Raw genomic sequence first — 14,833 nt, 5'->3', positions numbered from 1 at the left:
TTACGCCATTCAAACGTCAGAAATTACATCTTCCGACGAGTAATTAATTGTTACACGCTCTCTAGTGACGCGAACTTGGGCTGCCTATGGGTGCTTAGGCTTTTAAGTGAATTAAAGCGTTGACTATAGGGATGCTGTTAATGAAAGCGACGTAAAAAGAATGGTCCAAATCTTCCTGAAACAGACAGGGCATTCCATGCATATGTCATTGAAATGATGGTTGAGGCATTGCACAAAAAGAAGTTCTTTTGTCTGAGAAAGACGCCCACCAGGTTATTTGGAGTCAAAAAGTCAACTGGAAAGGTGGCGAGGGAAAAAGTAGAATATGGCAGACTTAACGTAAGAAAACAGGAACAGTGATCACAAAACATGAATCAAAAGCATGGGTGCCAACAAGACCAAAAAAACAGTAGAAAGATCAATAAAGGCCTCTGTGGATAAAACGATAATTTTTGAAAACTTTGATGCGGTCAACAAGCTTGCCTTTCAGTCAACATCTCCAACACACAGGAGTTCAGAGAAAAACGAAGAACTTGAGTTGTCAGGCAGGATCTCAGAAGGCTGCAGCCTTTTAAGAAAACACCTGGAAGATTCCATCCATCAGTTCCTGAACGATATTCTCATCCACTTGAAAAGGTAGAATAATTATGTTGCATACATGTAGTTACTAAAACAAGGAATGACTTACAATAAGCTACAATGACCTACAATGATCTACAATGACCTACAATGATCCACAATGACCTACAATGACTTACTTACATAACTTACAATCAAAGAGAAAGACAAAAGAGGATCAGGATGAAGAGTTTGTTCAGCGGAAAACATCCATTGTTCGTTGCACGCAATGCTTTTAGTCCATTGCATGACAACCCAAATGATGACAGCATACACATTACACATGAAATAAACGGGGACAGCTATTGTTAGAGTTATTTTCATAGAGTTTTGTCGTAGAGTAGAGTTAAGTTTCCAAAACCCTGAATTCAGGATTTTGGCAGTCCAAAATCCTGAATTCAAGATTTTGGACGGCCAAAATCCTCAATTCAAGATTTTGGAATTCAAGATTTAGTTCTTCCAAAATCTTGAATTCAGGATTTTGGAAGTCGTTAACTCTAACTCTTAGTCATAACTCTATTGAAATAACTCTACTGATTGATAGTTAACCTCGAAATAAACTGTGAAAAGACCCTTGGATGGTTTTCTTGTGTTTTAAAGCTCAAGGCTTTGCTTGGCAACCATAAAATCGTAATTAGAGCAGGAAAAAATGAAAAGAAGAGTATAAATAAGTTATTCTTCCAACAATATTCTGTTTGGTTCAAAGTGCACAATGAAACCTTTCAACTTGCTCAGTAACAAGGTTTTGATTGGTTCAAAGCGCAGAGTGGAATGTTTTTAACCTTTGTACTGCAAACATGTTGCTGCAGTGCCCCTGGAGCTGCAAATTATCTTTTATTTTAGCTCATTATAGGTCATTAGCATTGTAGGTCATTCCTTGTTTAATTTGCGCGCTAACTTTTTAATTCGTCAAAGGCTATAGACTGATAGCCGGAAGCTTATGTTTTTAATCTTTTTAACGTTCTCTTCCTACACGCGACAAAGCATTACTAAAACCCCGACGCTCTTAAATCGCAAAATAGAAAGATCACTAGCTCTCAGACCACCTCGAGTCGGAGCCCTATTTCTTTCGCCATTAAAAACTAGCAAACTCTAGTTTTTAGCGACATACAGGCATTCTCTTACAGTCGCCTTTTAGAAAGATAATTACGGCTCTCATGTAAAAGGGCTTTCCAGCCTAGAGCTCTACATCTTTCGCCTTGAAAAAACAAAAAGGAGTTATCTGCGGTAAGGAGGATGACAACATTTTAACGTTTTTTCACTTCAAAATGTAGCTAATTATAGCTTATAATGTGCCTCTTCTTAGGTCATCGTAGGTCATTGTACAGTATAGCTTATTCTAGGTCATTTTAGATCAGTACTGTAGATTCCTTTAGATCTCTGTAGGTCATTGTGGCTCATTATAGATCATTGTAAAGCTCTCATTGTAGCTTATTGTAGATAATTAGGCGATAGAGCGGTTTTCAATTGAGTGTCGAAAAAAATTGGCGAATTACTTTGGTTTTGCATTTACTTCACTCAGTGATTGGTTGAAAGTTCTCGCGCCATTTTTTCAACCAATCAGAAGTGAAAGCAAAACCAATCGTGGCTTGCGCGTGCTACGTGTAATTACTTCGAGTCTTCATTGGTTTAATGGATTGTCTCCGTCCTCAATTGAAACTCGCTCTATCAAAAATACCATAATACTTTTTGTTTGGCCTTCCAAAATTTGGCATAAGCATTGTTTTTATTTTCTCTTGGGACTTACAACAGTCTCAAGAGAAACTGGAAACAATGCTTATGCAAACTTTTTTTGAGGGACAAACAAAGAGTATTATGGTATTTTTGATATCGGCTAATTGTAGGTTATTGTAGGTCTTTCCTTATTTTAGTATCTACGGAATGTGTTGAGGTGCATTCCTGGTTAAAAGACATATGCAGAATAAATGAAAGTGGTGAAAAGTTAATTAAGGTTTTCCTTTGTTTTGTTCCACACCTAAAGTTGTATATTCGTTTAAATTTCCTATTGAGTGTGGTCATTCTTTGGACATGCACAACAGAGCTGTAGCATTAAAACGATGGCTCACTCCTGAAGTCCTCAACTGATATTTACAGTAATTTAAGAGAAGATACATATATATATATATGTATATATATTTAGAATGAAGAACTGGAAATCGTGATCCATTATGAATGAAAAACACATATGCCGTGAGTGGGAATCGAACCCGCGTTCCCTAGATTTCATGTCAGGTGTGCTAACCACTGCACCATCACGACAACCCTGCTGGAAACAGAGCAATCAGAGAGGTGATTTGTTAGCTGCGGGTTTCCCCGGCGTTTTATCATACAGGAACAGGACTACATCGGATCATCCGAAGAAGATTCACAGGCTACCAGAAATACCAAATTATATTTAGAATGAAGAACTAGAAACCCAACGATGTAGTCACGAGCCAGTACGAAATACTGACTGATCCATTTTGAATGAAAAACACATTTGCCGTGAGTGGGAGTGGCTATCCGCGGGGCTATCCGGGGCTATCCGATGTAGTCCTGTTCCTTAATGATGAAACGCCGGGGAGCCCCGCGGCTAACAAATCACCTCTCTGATTGCTCTGTTTCCAGCAGGGTTGTCGTGATGGTGCAGTGAAAAAGGAAAAATGAATTCCAAAAACTTCGTCCTGTCAAAGATAAATTTTTGGATGACGAACCTAGTTTAATGGCCTGACCCCCACGCATCGCCTGTAGCTCAGTGGTAGAATTAGTCATCGGAAGGTCATACTTCTGTTCAGGAGCACTCGCATTTTTCCGAGCATCCCCGAGTGACCATCTACAAAATATTACATTGTCTCACGATTTTTCGAATTTCAAACGTAAAATTCTATTTGTAGCAGTGTGCAAGATGGCTGTTATCTGAACCACTGGAGTTCAATGGCCTACATTTACACCGGTTTTTTTCTAGCTTCGTGGTAGATTCAGGTTCAACTCCAAGGAGCGCTGAAATTTTCCGAGTATTCCCGAATTGTCATTGATTATTACAGTGAGAGTGCCGAGGGCAGGTCTTCCGAGCACTAATCGACCCCTCCCCACTCGCGTTCACCCACGCTTAAAACCGGCTTCATGCAAATTATTATGTCGTGACAATTCTTTTGTTTTTTTTTTTTTTTAGACTTTGCGTTCGAAACCTTCCACTTAACGTTGGCGATAATAAGCTCAAGGAAATCTTCAGCAATTCCACAGGAAGGAAGCTGCACGTAAATAGTGTTCTCATCGTTAGAAGCAAGGATCGTATGGATAGCACGGGCCGGGCGCGATCTTTGGGATTCGGATTTGTGGAATTTAACAACCATAACGATGCGTTAGCGGCTCTACGAGCAGCCAATAACAATCCAGATATCTTTGGCGAGGATCGCAGGCCGATCGTGGAGTTCTCTTTGGAAAACAACAATGTTGTTAAAGCGAAGAAGCGCCGACTAGACAAGGGTCGTCACCAGCAGCGGCAGGGTGAGGAAGAGCATGCCAACACTGAGAAACCTAAGACGAATAAGGAGAAAAGACTGGAGAAGAATATGAAGCGAAGAGAGGCGCGGCAACGAAAGAGAGAAGCGAAAAAGAAACGAAAGTCGGAAGGTCAGAAAGCTGCTGATGAAGACAGCGCGGCAAAACATTTTAACAAGGATGGAGAAGGGAGTAGTGCAAAAAGAAATTCGTGGAAAGCGAAAAGAGGAAAAAATAATATTTCCACCGAGTTGCCAGGGCCACGAAAACTCGGTAAAAATGATCGTCAAAGCAGAAAACAGTTCTCTTCTATCCCTTCAAGCCCACCAAGCAAAATGAAAGAAAGCTCACACAAGCAGAAAAGTGTGCAGACAAATGGCTGGTCATCTCTTTCCTCGAGTGAAGTTGAGACCTTCAGCTCGGCAAGTAAAAAGAGGAAAGGAAGGAGACGAAAAGAACAGGACAAGATAGAGGAATCGAATTTCTCAGACTTGGTAAACAAATATAAGAAAAAGCTGTTTGGGGAGAACGATGGCGAGTCTCCTGCGAAACGCCCTCGTTGGTTCGATGATTGACCCAGTGACTATGACTGATTTATGTCGATTATTCCCCAAAGGGCGATTCCTTTTTAATTAAGTAACTTGTTCCTGCATTTGATGCAGAAGAGTGTGCAAAAAACGTATCAAAGTTATATGAAGCTTTGCACCTTCTAAGCAAACAAGAAATGGAAAAATGGTTCACCTGATTTTCGAGCGAATTAAAATTATTCAGCTACGCCTTGATTTCTTCATTGCTTTTGTGGCACACTCTAAAACTGTATGGCATTTTGGTAAAACGGTCTTGTAAAAAACACTGCATTGATTCATAAATGTGAGACAATCCGATCATTGACCATGGCATCTTTATTTTCGATTAAACTTTTAACTCTTGTCACATTTTTCTGGTGAAATGAACAAGTCGTTTTCCCTAGAGAACAACTAATTTCACTACATCTAATGTAATCCAAAACTTATTTTCCGGTATAAGTCTTCTTTGGAGCCTCTGCTCACAGAATCTTGAAATTTCGGTAGTAAATCACGTTTGTGTAGCCATTGGCAACCAAAACACCTCCGTGTTTTTTGATTGGGTAGCGTGGGTTGAATGAAGTCACCAAGGTGCCTTTCAAGTACACCTTGACCTCCCCAGCAGGGGTGGCGTTGGACACTACCACCTTGGCAGTGAACCATTCTGCTCCTTTGGGAGGACCAGTAGGGCATGATGATGATTTAGCACCGTCAAATTTAGGTTGGCCCTTGAAGAGGTATCCAGTCTGGAAACATCTCCCGGCGTTGTGAAGCCTGACAAAAGGAAGAACGAATTTGATTATTTCCTAAATGCTACAAATTAATCGTTTCAGTTCCAATAATGGCAAACGCCATTCTATTTTAGTCCTCAATTGGGAACACTTTGGGAATGAAAGAGTGACCAATCTCTGCATTGGTTTGAAAACAAGTGATTTTTGACGAAAGTTTCTGCCTCTGCAGTATTTGACTCGGTGGATGTGAAATTTCCACTGAAACAGGGTTAGTGTGCGAGTGAGGATGAACTTGCTTTTTGTTTTGTTTTTTTAAGAAACTCTTGCGTCATGAGTGACAGCAACATCGAATCTATTAGATCGACGTAGCACCGAAATGAAGAATTAGTCTAATGCTGAACCACTACTACTGATGGAGTTAACTGATAGCTGAGATTCGGCCAAAATTCTAACTGTTAGCGGAGAATTGTTGATGCGTTTTTTAACTGTTAGCTGAGAAATGGCCAATAATTTAGCTGACAGCTGAGAAATGGGCGAAAATCTAGCTGATAGCTGAGATTCCAGCACCCCCATCCTGACCCTCTAATTTAACTTTAAGGTGGCTCAAACCAGTTTCAACACTTTTAAGAGACCTTGTTATTAGAAAGATTTTCACGACAACACTTTATCACGTAACACCAATGTTATGGTACCATGTGAAACATCAATTATTGCTGAACAAGGTGCAGTCCTTTTTGTGACGTATTAAGTTACCATGGCAACAGGAAAGCCTTGCAGAAACACCCCATATTTTGGCTTTAGTTGCTTATATCTCAGAAACGAACTTGGTGACCCCCATTTTTTATTGCACAAAAGTGATCAACAGACCAAGATGAAACTCTCTGCAAAGTTAAAAAAATACTGTGGAGCAGATTCAGAGATACTTTAAATTTTCAATTATTTAAGGTGACTCTGAATCTGCTTCACAGAATTCTTTTAAACTTTACAGAAAGTTTTATCCTGGCATGGTGATTACATTTCAGAAATAAAAAATGGGGGTCACCGAGTTCGTTTTTAGATATAAACAACTAAAGCCAAAATATGGGGTGTTTTTGCAGGGCTTTCTTGTTGCCACGGTAACGTTTTACATCGCAAAAATGACCGAATATTTTTTAGCAATAATTGGTGTTTGATATGGTACCATTGCTGTTAAGTGATAAAGTGTTGTAGTGTCAATCCTTCTAATGAGAACGTTTCTTTCAAGTGTTGAAACTGGTTTGAGCCACCTTAATTTCAAAACGCCGGCTTTTTCGGTGATCGTTATCAAGTTCTCAAGTGCGTTAGTAGGTTAGCCCCGTATTCAGGTGGCACTAGAAACCCTACGTTATTGGGTTCGACTAAAAGTCGAATGTGCGAACTGAATAATCAACTAAGACGCCTTTGTAAACCTGAAGTAGACGAAATCATAGTTGTCCTCATCTTCTGCATTAAAAAACAGCCCCAGGTGTCCGAAGTTGACACTGTTACGTCCTATGAAGTTGTACAAGTCTGCTGTAATCTCGTAAGTCGTGTTTCTACCATCGCTTTCAAAGGCCACTTGACAGAAGGCATCTTGTGGCCAACTTCCATTGCTAGCATCCATTTTGACATAACCAGGAAACTCAACCACCTGAAAAATACTCTCTGATGATCGGCCTTTTCATAACGAGTAAATGGAACAAAAGTTAGAAACACCACTTAATTTACAAAAACTGACGAAATCTCTGAAAAAACTGCTACCATGGAGTGTAATTACTATAATCATGTTTAATCGTTCTTAAAAACGCTTTGAGTCGTTTTAGTCAATGGAATTAATGTTCTTGATTTTTCTTTGCTGTATCACAGACCTAAAAAATATTAATTTGTATAACCACGAGTCAGTTTTCAGACCAATAAACCTTACTCCACCATAGCCGTTTTATTTGAAATGCTGCTGTGTACGAGTTCAAATGAGGCATTTTACCTCTCTCATTACCGGGGAAATAATTCCTCAGTGTATGGAGTGTGAGAGAATTAGAGTTAAGAGACAAGATGGACTAATTTGAATCAATGCCAAATTTGGGGATAATTTTGGAATAAATGAAAAAGGAGTGACTTGCGAAAAAATACTATGAAACATTTTTAAGGGAACATGATATATATTGGGGATGATCCTTGTCAGCCAGCCTTTTTATTCTTAAGTTGATTTAGCACTTTGAAGATTTCAACTAAAGGGGACTTTACCTCCTTGCATCTTTTGGTAAAGGAAAGTTGACGTGCAGTTTGGAACTTCCGGAAGAGTATCACGTTTTTGTAACCATGGAAAATGAGCACTCCTCCTCGTGACCTTGAAGCGAAATGCGGCTTGAATGTGGCCACCAGGACCCCACTGTGATACACTCGGGCGGTTTGGTCGTTGACCGTGACTGAAAATGGAAACCACACACCGCCCTTCGGGGGACCATTAGGGCAGGCTTTGGACTCTACAAAGTTCGACGTTCCACCGGACATGTAGCCTGTCTGATAGCAGCCAGACGTACTGTGGGGCCTGGAGTTGAAATTGTAGAAGAAATACTTGCTTAATGATGGATGGATGTTTACGCGCTATTATATCTCTTTCACGGTCAATGGGTTTTGGTTGAATTGGTGTTCTTGTACAGCGGCTGATAAGTATGCACATGCGCATTGCAGGCCATTTCAAGTGCATTAAGTTCTTTCGCAGTTTTCCGTAAGGAAACGCAATGTACCTCTCCATTGTATCAGTTATCACGGGGTTTCGGTTGGGTGAACAATTAATAATTATAGACCTTATTGATAAATGGCGGCCAATTTATAATTCTTTTGTCGACGTGCAAATTAGCCTACCAAGCCTCGATACCATACAGTGAATTGAAAAGAATTCTTGCTCTAAAATGAGGCTTGGTAGGCTAATTTGCACGTGGACAAAAGAAATATAAATGTGACCGCCATTTATGAATAAGGTCTATTCCATGAGCCCTCGTTGGATACGAAATGGTAAATAGCCAACGAGGCGTGTAGCGCCGAGTTGGCTATTACCATCTCGTATCCAATAAGGGAGAATGGAATAAATGTTTTATTAAATTCTCAACCTTCAGTTTTGCTAAATTTTATTTAAGTTTAAGAAACGACCGGAAAGTGATTTTATGCCGAGCGACATTTGCCACATTCATTTCCATATAAGGTCAAACGAAGGTATAATGGCTGATAACCGAGATCCAGTGAACCAATGAGAAAGCTAAAATTGCATTATCCGAGGTTGAGAATATAGTAAAAAGAAGTATCCCGGTTTCCAGGCAGTTACAGGGCAATGATTGGAGATCGGATCAGAATAAATTGGCCGAAAAAAGGGCAGCTTTTGCAATACAAGGTTAGCACTAAGCCCCTTTCAAATGGGATCAGAACAATTACAGACCAATAGTTTCTAAAGGTTTTGAAAAATTTCTTTATAACCAACTTTACCATTATCTAAATGATAACAAATTGCTATTAAGCTGCCAATCAGAGTTCTGTCCCTTACATAGTACTTTTTCGGATCATTTTGCTTGAGGCAACTGATGATTGGTCAGTTAACATCGACAGTGTTTTTTTTTAAATGGCGTTGTTTTCACTGACCCCACTAAGGCATTCGATACCATTGATCACGAGATTATTTTGGGTAAGATATGTTGTAGTTGAGTATTGACCAGGCAGCTATTAGGTGGTCCCTGCCGTACTTAAAAGCCGACCCCAATGGCAAACTATCAATTGCCCGGACTCTCAGTTGCGGTTTACCGCAGGGCAGCATACTGGTTCCTTTACTATTTTTAATTTATATTAACGATCTCCCCAACTGCCTGCGGGACACTGCATTAAGGACGTTTGCCACGACACTAATTTTAAGACGTTAATGGAGCTTAAGCTAGCTTTAACTCACTGAACTCAATAACCTCAGCTGTTGTGGATGAAAGCCAAAAAACTTGTTTAAATGTTGCTAAGATGGAGCTAATAATAATTGGATCACGGCAGAGACTGAATGCCCAATGTGATGACATTGAGATCAGAATCGATGACCAACTGATCAAGAGAGTTGATCATACTAAATCCTTGAGTCTTACCATTGATGCTCAACTTTCAACAAGCAAACACGTTGAAGAGATATGCAAGAAAGTCTCTTCAGCTATTGGCGCCCTTAAAACGTGTGCGGCTCTTTATATCAATGGAAACGCTTTAATTTTGCCACATCTTGACAATTGCAGCCCGGTCTGGGACTGTTTGAGTGGCCACGTCTTGAGTGACAAGCTCCAAAAACCCGACATTCCGGAGTCGTGCAGCTCGATTCATTACCAACCTTTGATACGATCACAAACCAAGCACCTCGTGTCCACCCTTAACTGCGGGAGAGGCTATCTATCTCTTCGAAGAAGAAACAGGAAGCCTTGATAATGTACAATGTACAGTGTACATTGATAATGTATGTGTGATAATGTACAGTGAATGAACTTGCCCCGCCGGGTATATCTTTAACAGATTTTCGCTCAGTGTTTATCTGATTACAAATAGAAAAACTGAGGAAAAACTTGCTTTGCCGAAACCAAACACTAATTACTTAAAACGAAGCTTTTCTCATAGTGGGCCGGGTAGTTTGAAAGCGAAAATTCTGCTATTCCGCAGTTCATTTATTTTAAATATCTTTGGAACATACAAACTCTTTCTTTGAAAAATATTAAAACAAATTTGACTGTAGACATTATTTCTGGTGGCTTTAAGTTCTCTTATTGTTGACGCAAACGTTCTTTCTAAGCTTCTAACGGAGTCAGGGGCACATTATTGGTGCCCGACCCAGCTGAGTTGACTTGAATTGTTGCATTCTATATACGGCCCCCAAAACTACCAGCGTGTGTTAATGTAGACTCTTTACTTGGGCTAATTGCCAATAACGAATTTTAACCAGTCAGACCGAGAATGAAAACAAGATATCAATGTTACAAGGTTTACTGTTTACCGTAGGTAGACAAAGTCGAAATTGTTTTCATCAACAGCGTTGAAAAGCAATCCCGGATGTCCACTGTTTACCCCTTTCCATCCTGCCTGGTTTAGAATCTCTGCTGACACAGTGTATGCCTGTGATGCATCAATGGCCTGGTCGAGTGCGCGACATAAAATACCACTTTGGAGGTCCAGCGCAGCCATTTTGTAATGTTGGTTTGGAGGTGGGGACTTTACCAGGCTTGTGCATTGTACCACTGCAGTTATTGAAAATTTGCTGTCATCTAAGGGTAAATGGATTGAAGAGAAACAATGCCAAGTTATTGGTTGTAACCACTAAAATTGTGATACCCCGGGGTAAATTTGTCAGCACATATCTGTTATCCAGTATTTTCAGTATCAAAACAAGTCCAGCGTGTATCATTGTAGAGCTTTTGTTTTTTGTTGTCTCCCATCCCCGGTGACCCAGGGGCAGTCAGTCGGGACGGGACGTGAATCGGGACTGGCGTAAAGTTTTCAAGTAAGGCGAGAAAAGCCTTACTTGAAAACTTTACGCCAGTCCCGATTCACGTCCCGTCTCGACTGACTGCCCCTGGGTCTCCGAGGATGGTTGTCTCCCTACCAGGTTTAAGTTGACCACGCTAGGATACATTTTTTCTTGTCTCTTTGAGTGTTGTGTGACAGAAAAGAAAACACAGTGACATTCGCCGATGTTTACTTATTGGCACGGAAACTCTAATATAGTAAGATAGGGTCTTTCCAATGATGAGAAACTGAGTATGTTTACCCTTTGGTTGTAACCACTAAAAATGTGATACCCGGGGTAAAATTTGTCAGCACATGTTTGTTATCCAGTATTTCCAGTATTAAAACAAGTCCAGCGCGTATCATTGTAGAGCTTTTGGGCGTGCATTCACAATTTAGCCATGATAAGTCACGTCCGACAATTCAATGAACGAATGCCTTAACTTTTATGATATGTCTGATGGGGAACTGAAATAGTTTCGCATGTAGGACACAAGTGATTTTCTGCTAGTTTCTTTGCCGCACTCACATACTTATTACTTAGCCTATGCCGGTGAGGGTATCAAGTGCTGTTGATTGGTGGGGAGGGGGGAGGAGTGGTAGGGGGTTTTCTGAGGTTTCTTGACAGCAAATCCCAGGAGCATTGGTCAGGAGACTTAACTTTTAGAGTGTAATGTGAAGTGCTAGTTTTCTACCCCATGTGAACCATGTGAGCGTTAGCCCTAGTAATGGAAATGGGCCCACACAATGACAGTGACCAGACAAATTTGTCCCGAGGTATCACATTTTTAGTGGTTACAACCAAAGGGTAAACATACTGGGTTTCTCAGCATTGGAAAGACCCTATCTTACTATATTAGAGTTTCCGTGCCAATAAGTAAACATCGGCGAATGTCACTGTGTTTTCTGTCACTCAACACTCAAAGAGACAAGAAAGAATGTATCCTGGCGTCGTCAACTTAAACCTTGTAGGGAGACAACATCCAGAGCTCAAATCTCTGACTAGCGGTAAGTTTACCCGGATTTCTTTCCCGTAATTACCACTATTAACAAAGGGTCTTAGTTTTCGTACTACGAAAGCTAAGACCACGGGGTCTTAGGTCTTAGGTCTTAGTTTCGTAACACCCCAAAATTAGGCCTTTCCCGATTGCGCTTAGCACCTTTCGAGCACTTTTGTGATGCACTAGTCATTTGCTTCCCCCACCCCTTGACCCCCCGGGATAGGTAGGGAAATTACATTTGAATGGTTGTAAAGTAGGTGTATTTCCACTGGGGACTAGAGCAGAAAAACACACGTAATTCCCCCACCCCTCTGTTCCTAAAAGATTCTGAGTCATCAAGGAAATCATTGTTAGGGAGATTACCACAATATACAGTTCTTGTCATTGGTGTTAGCCTGTTCCAGGCTCTCAGATAGTCGAGAAAACGAAAAGAACTGCGTGTGAAAAGCGAGTGGGGGCTTGGGTCGAGGCGAGGCGGGAGAGCCTGTAAGCATCTCTTTAAATTCTTCATTCCGCCCACTTTGCAAATAACCTTTCGCATGTCAAAATGTCAATGTCAAAGTTTGAAAAAGGGCGGCATTGTGTGGTCCCACGCGAGTTCAAGCGCGATTCTTTTATTGTTGTTCAAAGGTGATCTCGCTTGTGCGAGTACGTTAGCCAGAATTTAAGGCACTTTTAGGAAAATAACTTTAGAAGCGAACGAAGGCATTGTCAAAGCAACCGGGAAACGAGTGTCAAGGAAATCACCGACGGGAGATTTAGCAAATTCGACCAAAAGACACGACCAGTACGAAAGCTGCGAGTTTCCGACGCTCTGTTGACTTTTCCAAGGAAAACAGAAACCCGACCATTGAAGTTTCTGGCCTAGATGATAACATGGTCTCATCAATAAACTTCAGCTCTGATGCATCAGGACAACCGATAATGAATGTGAAAGATTGATATTTCATGTGGATGGCTTCAATTGCATTTGCAGTATACAGACACGTAGCCATCACCTTCGCTTCCTGAAAATCGCTTGATCTTTTAAAGCTTTGAGACATACAACGGAAATACAAGCCTGTTTTCGGCGAATTTTTTTTGCTTTTTTCATTTTGCTCTCATTTTTTCGAAGGCGATGAAGGCAGAAATTTAATTGACCCTAACTGGTGAATTCGAATACGCAGCCAAGTATTTGCATAAGAAAGAATAACAAAATATTGTACTTTTCTCGTTCGTCAGAGTTTTCAGAGAGCGCCGTTGAATGCTAACAATTGTGGCGTGCAGGGGACATAATAGTTGTGTCAAATGCGAACTATATATCGTACCTGGTGATGCTATATTGTAAGCGGTGTGAAGAGATGTCGTATCACAACATTGAAGCGCTTTCGCAACGCGCGGCAGTAACTGAACATTTATGCTTTTACCAAAACCAGTTGGAAGCATTGCAAACGGATCGTTTTTTCGACTTATTAAAGTTGAACAGACACAACTTTTGCTCGAATCTGAGGGCTTGTACGTTTGGGAATACTTTAAGACACTCGGCGACAGAGTTGACCTCTTTCTTTCGTGCTCCGCGCGTGAATCAAAATGATGACGAAAGTGTTGATGTAAACTGTCAAAATTGACCAATCAGAGGGTATACCAGGAGCTGGTATACCGGAATGAAGAATTTAAAGAGGTGCTTACAGGCTCTCCCGCCTCGCCTCGACCCAAGCCCCCACTCGCTTTTCACACGCAGTTCTTTTCGTTTTCTCGACTATCTGAGAGCCTGGAACAGGCTACATTGGTGTGTGCCACATGAATGAACTAAATAAGCAACGACGCCATATTGATTTTGCACGTGTGAAAATACTCATTACCATTGCTCTTCGTTTCTTTTCAGTCCCAGTCCTCCTAGGTAAGAATTCCCCGATATTTCCCCCTGTATGTCCCCAGAGGGGTAGGGCAGAGGAACGAAAATCTTGTAATTTCCCTACCCCCTAGAGGCGAAATTGTGGCGTAATCTCTTGTAATTGCCCTAGTAATTTCCCCATATGTCCCCACTATCCCCGGGGGTCGGGGGGTGGGGGAAACAAATGAAAAGTGCATGAGTTTGGAGCATTATTTTGCATTTTGAGCACCCTTAAGCACTTTTTCGCATTTTGGGCAACATTTGAGCAATATTTCACATTTCGAGCAAATTTCGAGCAACATATGTCTTCTAAAACATTTTACAGCAAAAACTGTGTGTCGCTCGCAACGAGAATGGTGTTCCAGGTCATAAATTTGAATAACTAACGATGTTGTCAAGAATAAAAGACCGTTGTCACGGAAAGGCACGTGGACTTATCGGGTGCTTACCATTTAGCCAAATAATCCGGATGGAATGATCGTTGCATAAAGGTAAGCGATTTTCCGGATTTAATGACCAACCGGATGAGAATGGCGCTTACCATTTACTACATAGCATTCCATCCCGCATATTTTACTCGATCTTGTGAGAAAGGGCCTGGAAACGGAAGGTTCTCGCAAATGGTAAGAGCATTTCGCGAATTCCGTTCCGAACGGAAAAAGAGGACTACCTCTGGAGGTTGTTTACAATTTCCGAAAAGATTTTCCGGAAAATTGCCTTTCCATTTGACCTCAAACCGAAATTTCCGGATTTTTTGGCTAAATGGTAAGCACCCATCCTTACTGACCGTGAGAACAGAAGTTTCTGATTGGCTGATGTATCCACAGGCGGCGCAGAGTCGGAAGGTAAACAATTATAAGGATTTGTATGGGAATCTCGATAACAAACTGAAAAAGATAATTACCCGCAAAAAGTTCTCAAGAAAAAAGCCGTACTTTATTGTCGTGGTGAATTTCTCGCTTTTTGTCTGGTTATTTGCCTGATTGAATGCGATTTAAGCGACTTCTCAAATTCCCGAGTTGTCACTCGTACCTAAATAAAGGAAAGGCTGGAAAGTAA

General features: G+C 40.9%; 2 protein-coding genes and 1 non-coding gene across 4 annotated transcripts in view; 1 reads left to right on the top strand and 2 right to left on the bottom strand.

Annotated features, from left to right (window-relative positions):
* Positions 1-2,804: 2,804 nt before the first annotated feature.
* Positions 2,805-2,877, bottom strand: Trnas-uga (transfer RNA serine (anticodon UGA)). Its single transcript has one exon. It is a non-coding gene; the product is annotated as a tRNA-Ser (tRNA).
* A 1,292-nt stretch (positions 2,878-4,169) lies between these two features.
* On the top strand, positions 4,170-4,673 carry LOC138008655 (micronuclear linker histone polyprotein-like). Its single transcript, XM_068855969.1, has one exon. The coding sequence runs from the start codon at positions 4,170-4,172 to the stop codon at positions 4,671-4,673; it is 504 nt and encodes a 167-aa protein (XP_068712070.1).
* Positions 4,674-4,981: 308 nt separating this feature from the next.
* The window catches only part of LOC138003343 (uncharacterized skeletal organic matrix protein 7-like), a 27,041-nt gene continuing 17,189 nt past the window's right edge, over positions 4,982-14,833 (bottom strand). For both annotated transcript variants that reach the window (XM_068849475.1, XM_068849400.1), the window contains exons 2-5: positions 10,392-10,659; positions 7,634-7,937; positions 6,820-7,040; positions 4,982-5,435 (exon numbers count right to left, since the gene is read on the bottom strand). In XM_068849475.1, coding sequence (XP_068705576.1) covers positions 5,144-5,435; positions 6,820-7,040; positions 7,634-7,937; positions 10,392-10,659 — 1,085 coding nt within the window. In that variant the 3' untranslated portion in view covers positions 4,982-5,143. The remainder of the gene's footprint in view (positions 5,436-6,819; positions 7,041-7,633; positions 7,938-10,391; positions 10,660-14,833) is intronic.

Source organism: Montipora foliosa, chromosome 1, assembly GCF_036669935.1.
Source record: "Montipora foliosa isolate CH-2021 chromosome 1, ASM3666993v2, whole genome shotgun sequence".
In the NCBI taxonomy this organism is placed as follows: Eukaryota; Metazoa; Cnidaria; class Anthozoa; order Scleractinia; family Acroporidae; genus Montipora; species Montipora foliosa.
This window is presented reverse-complemented; position numbering and strand designations above follow the sequence as displayed.

What these genes read in the sequence shown, in the direction of transcription:
- LOC138008655 (XM_068855969.1), top strand. Translation starts at nt 4,170, where the DNA reads ATGAAGCGAAGAGAGGCGCGGCAACGAAAGAGAGAAGCGAAAAAGAAA.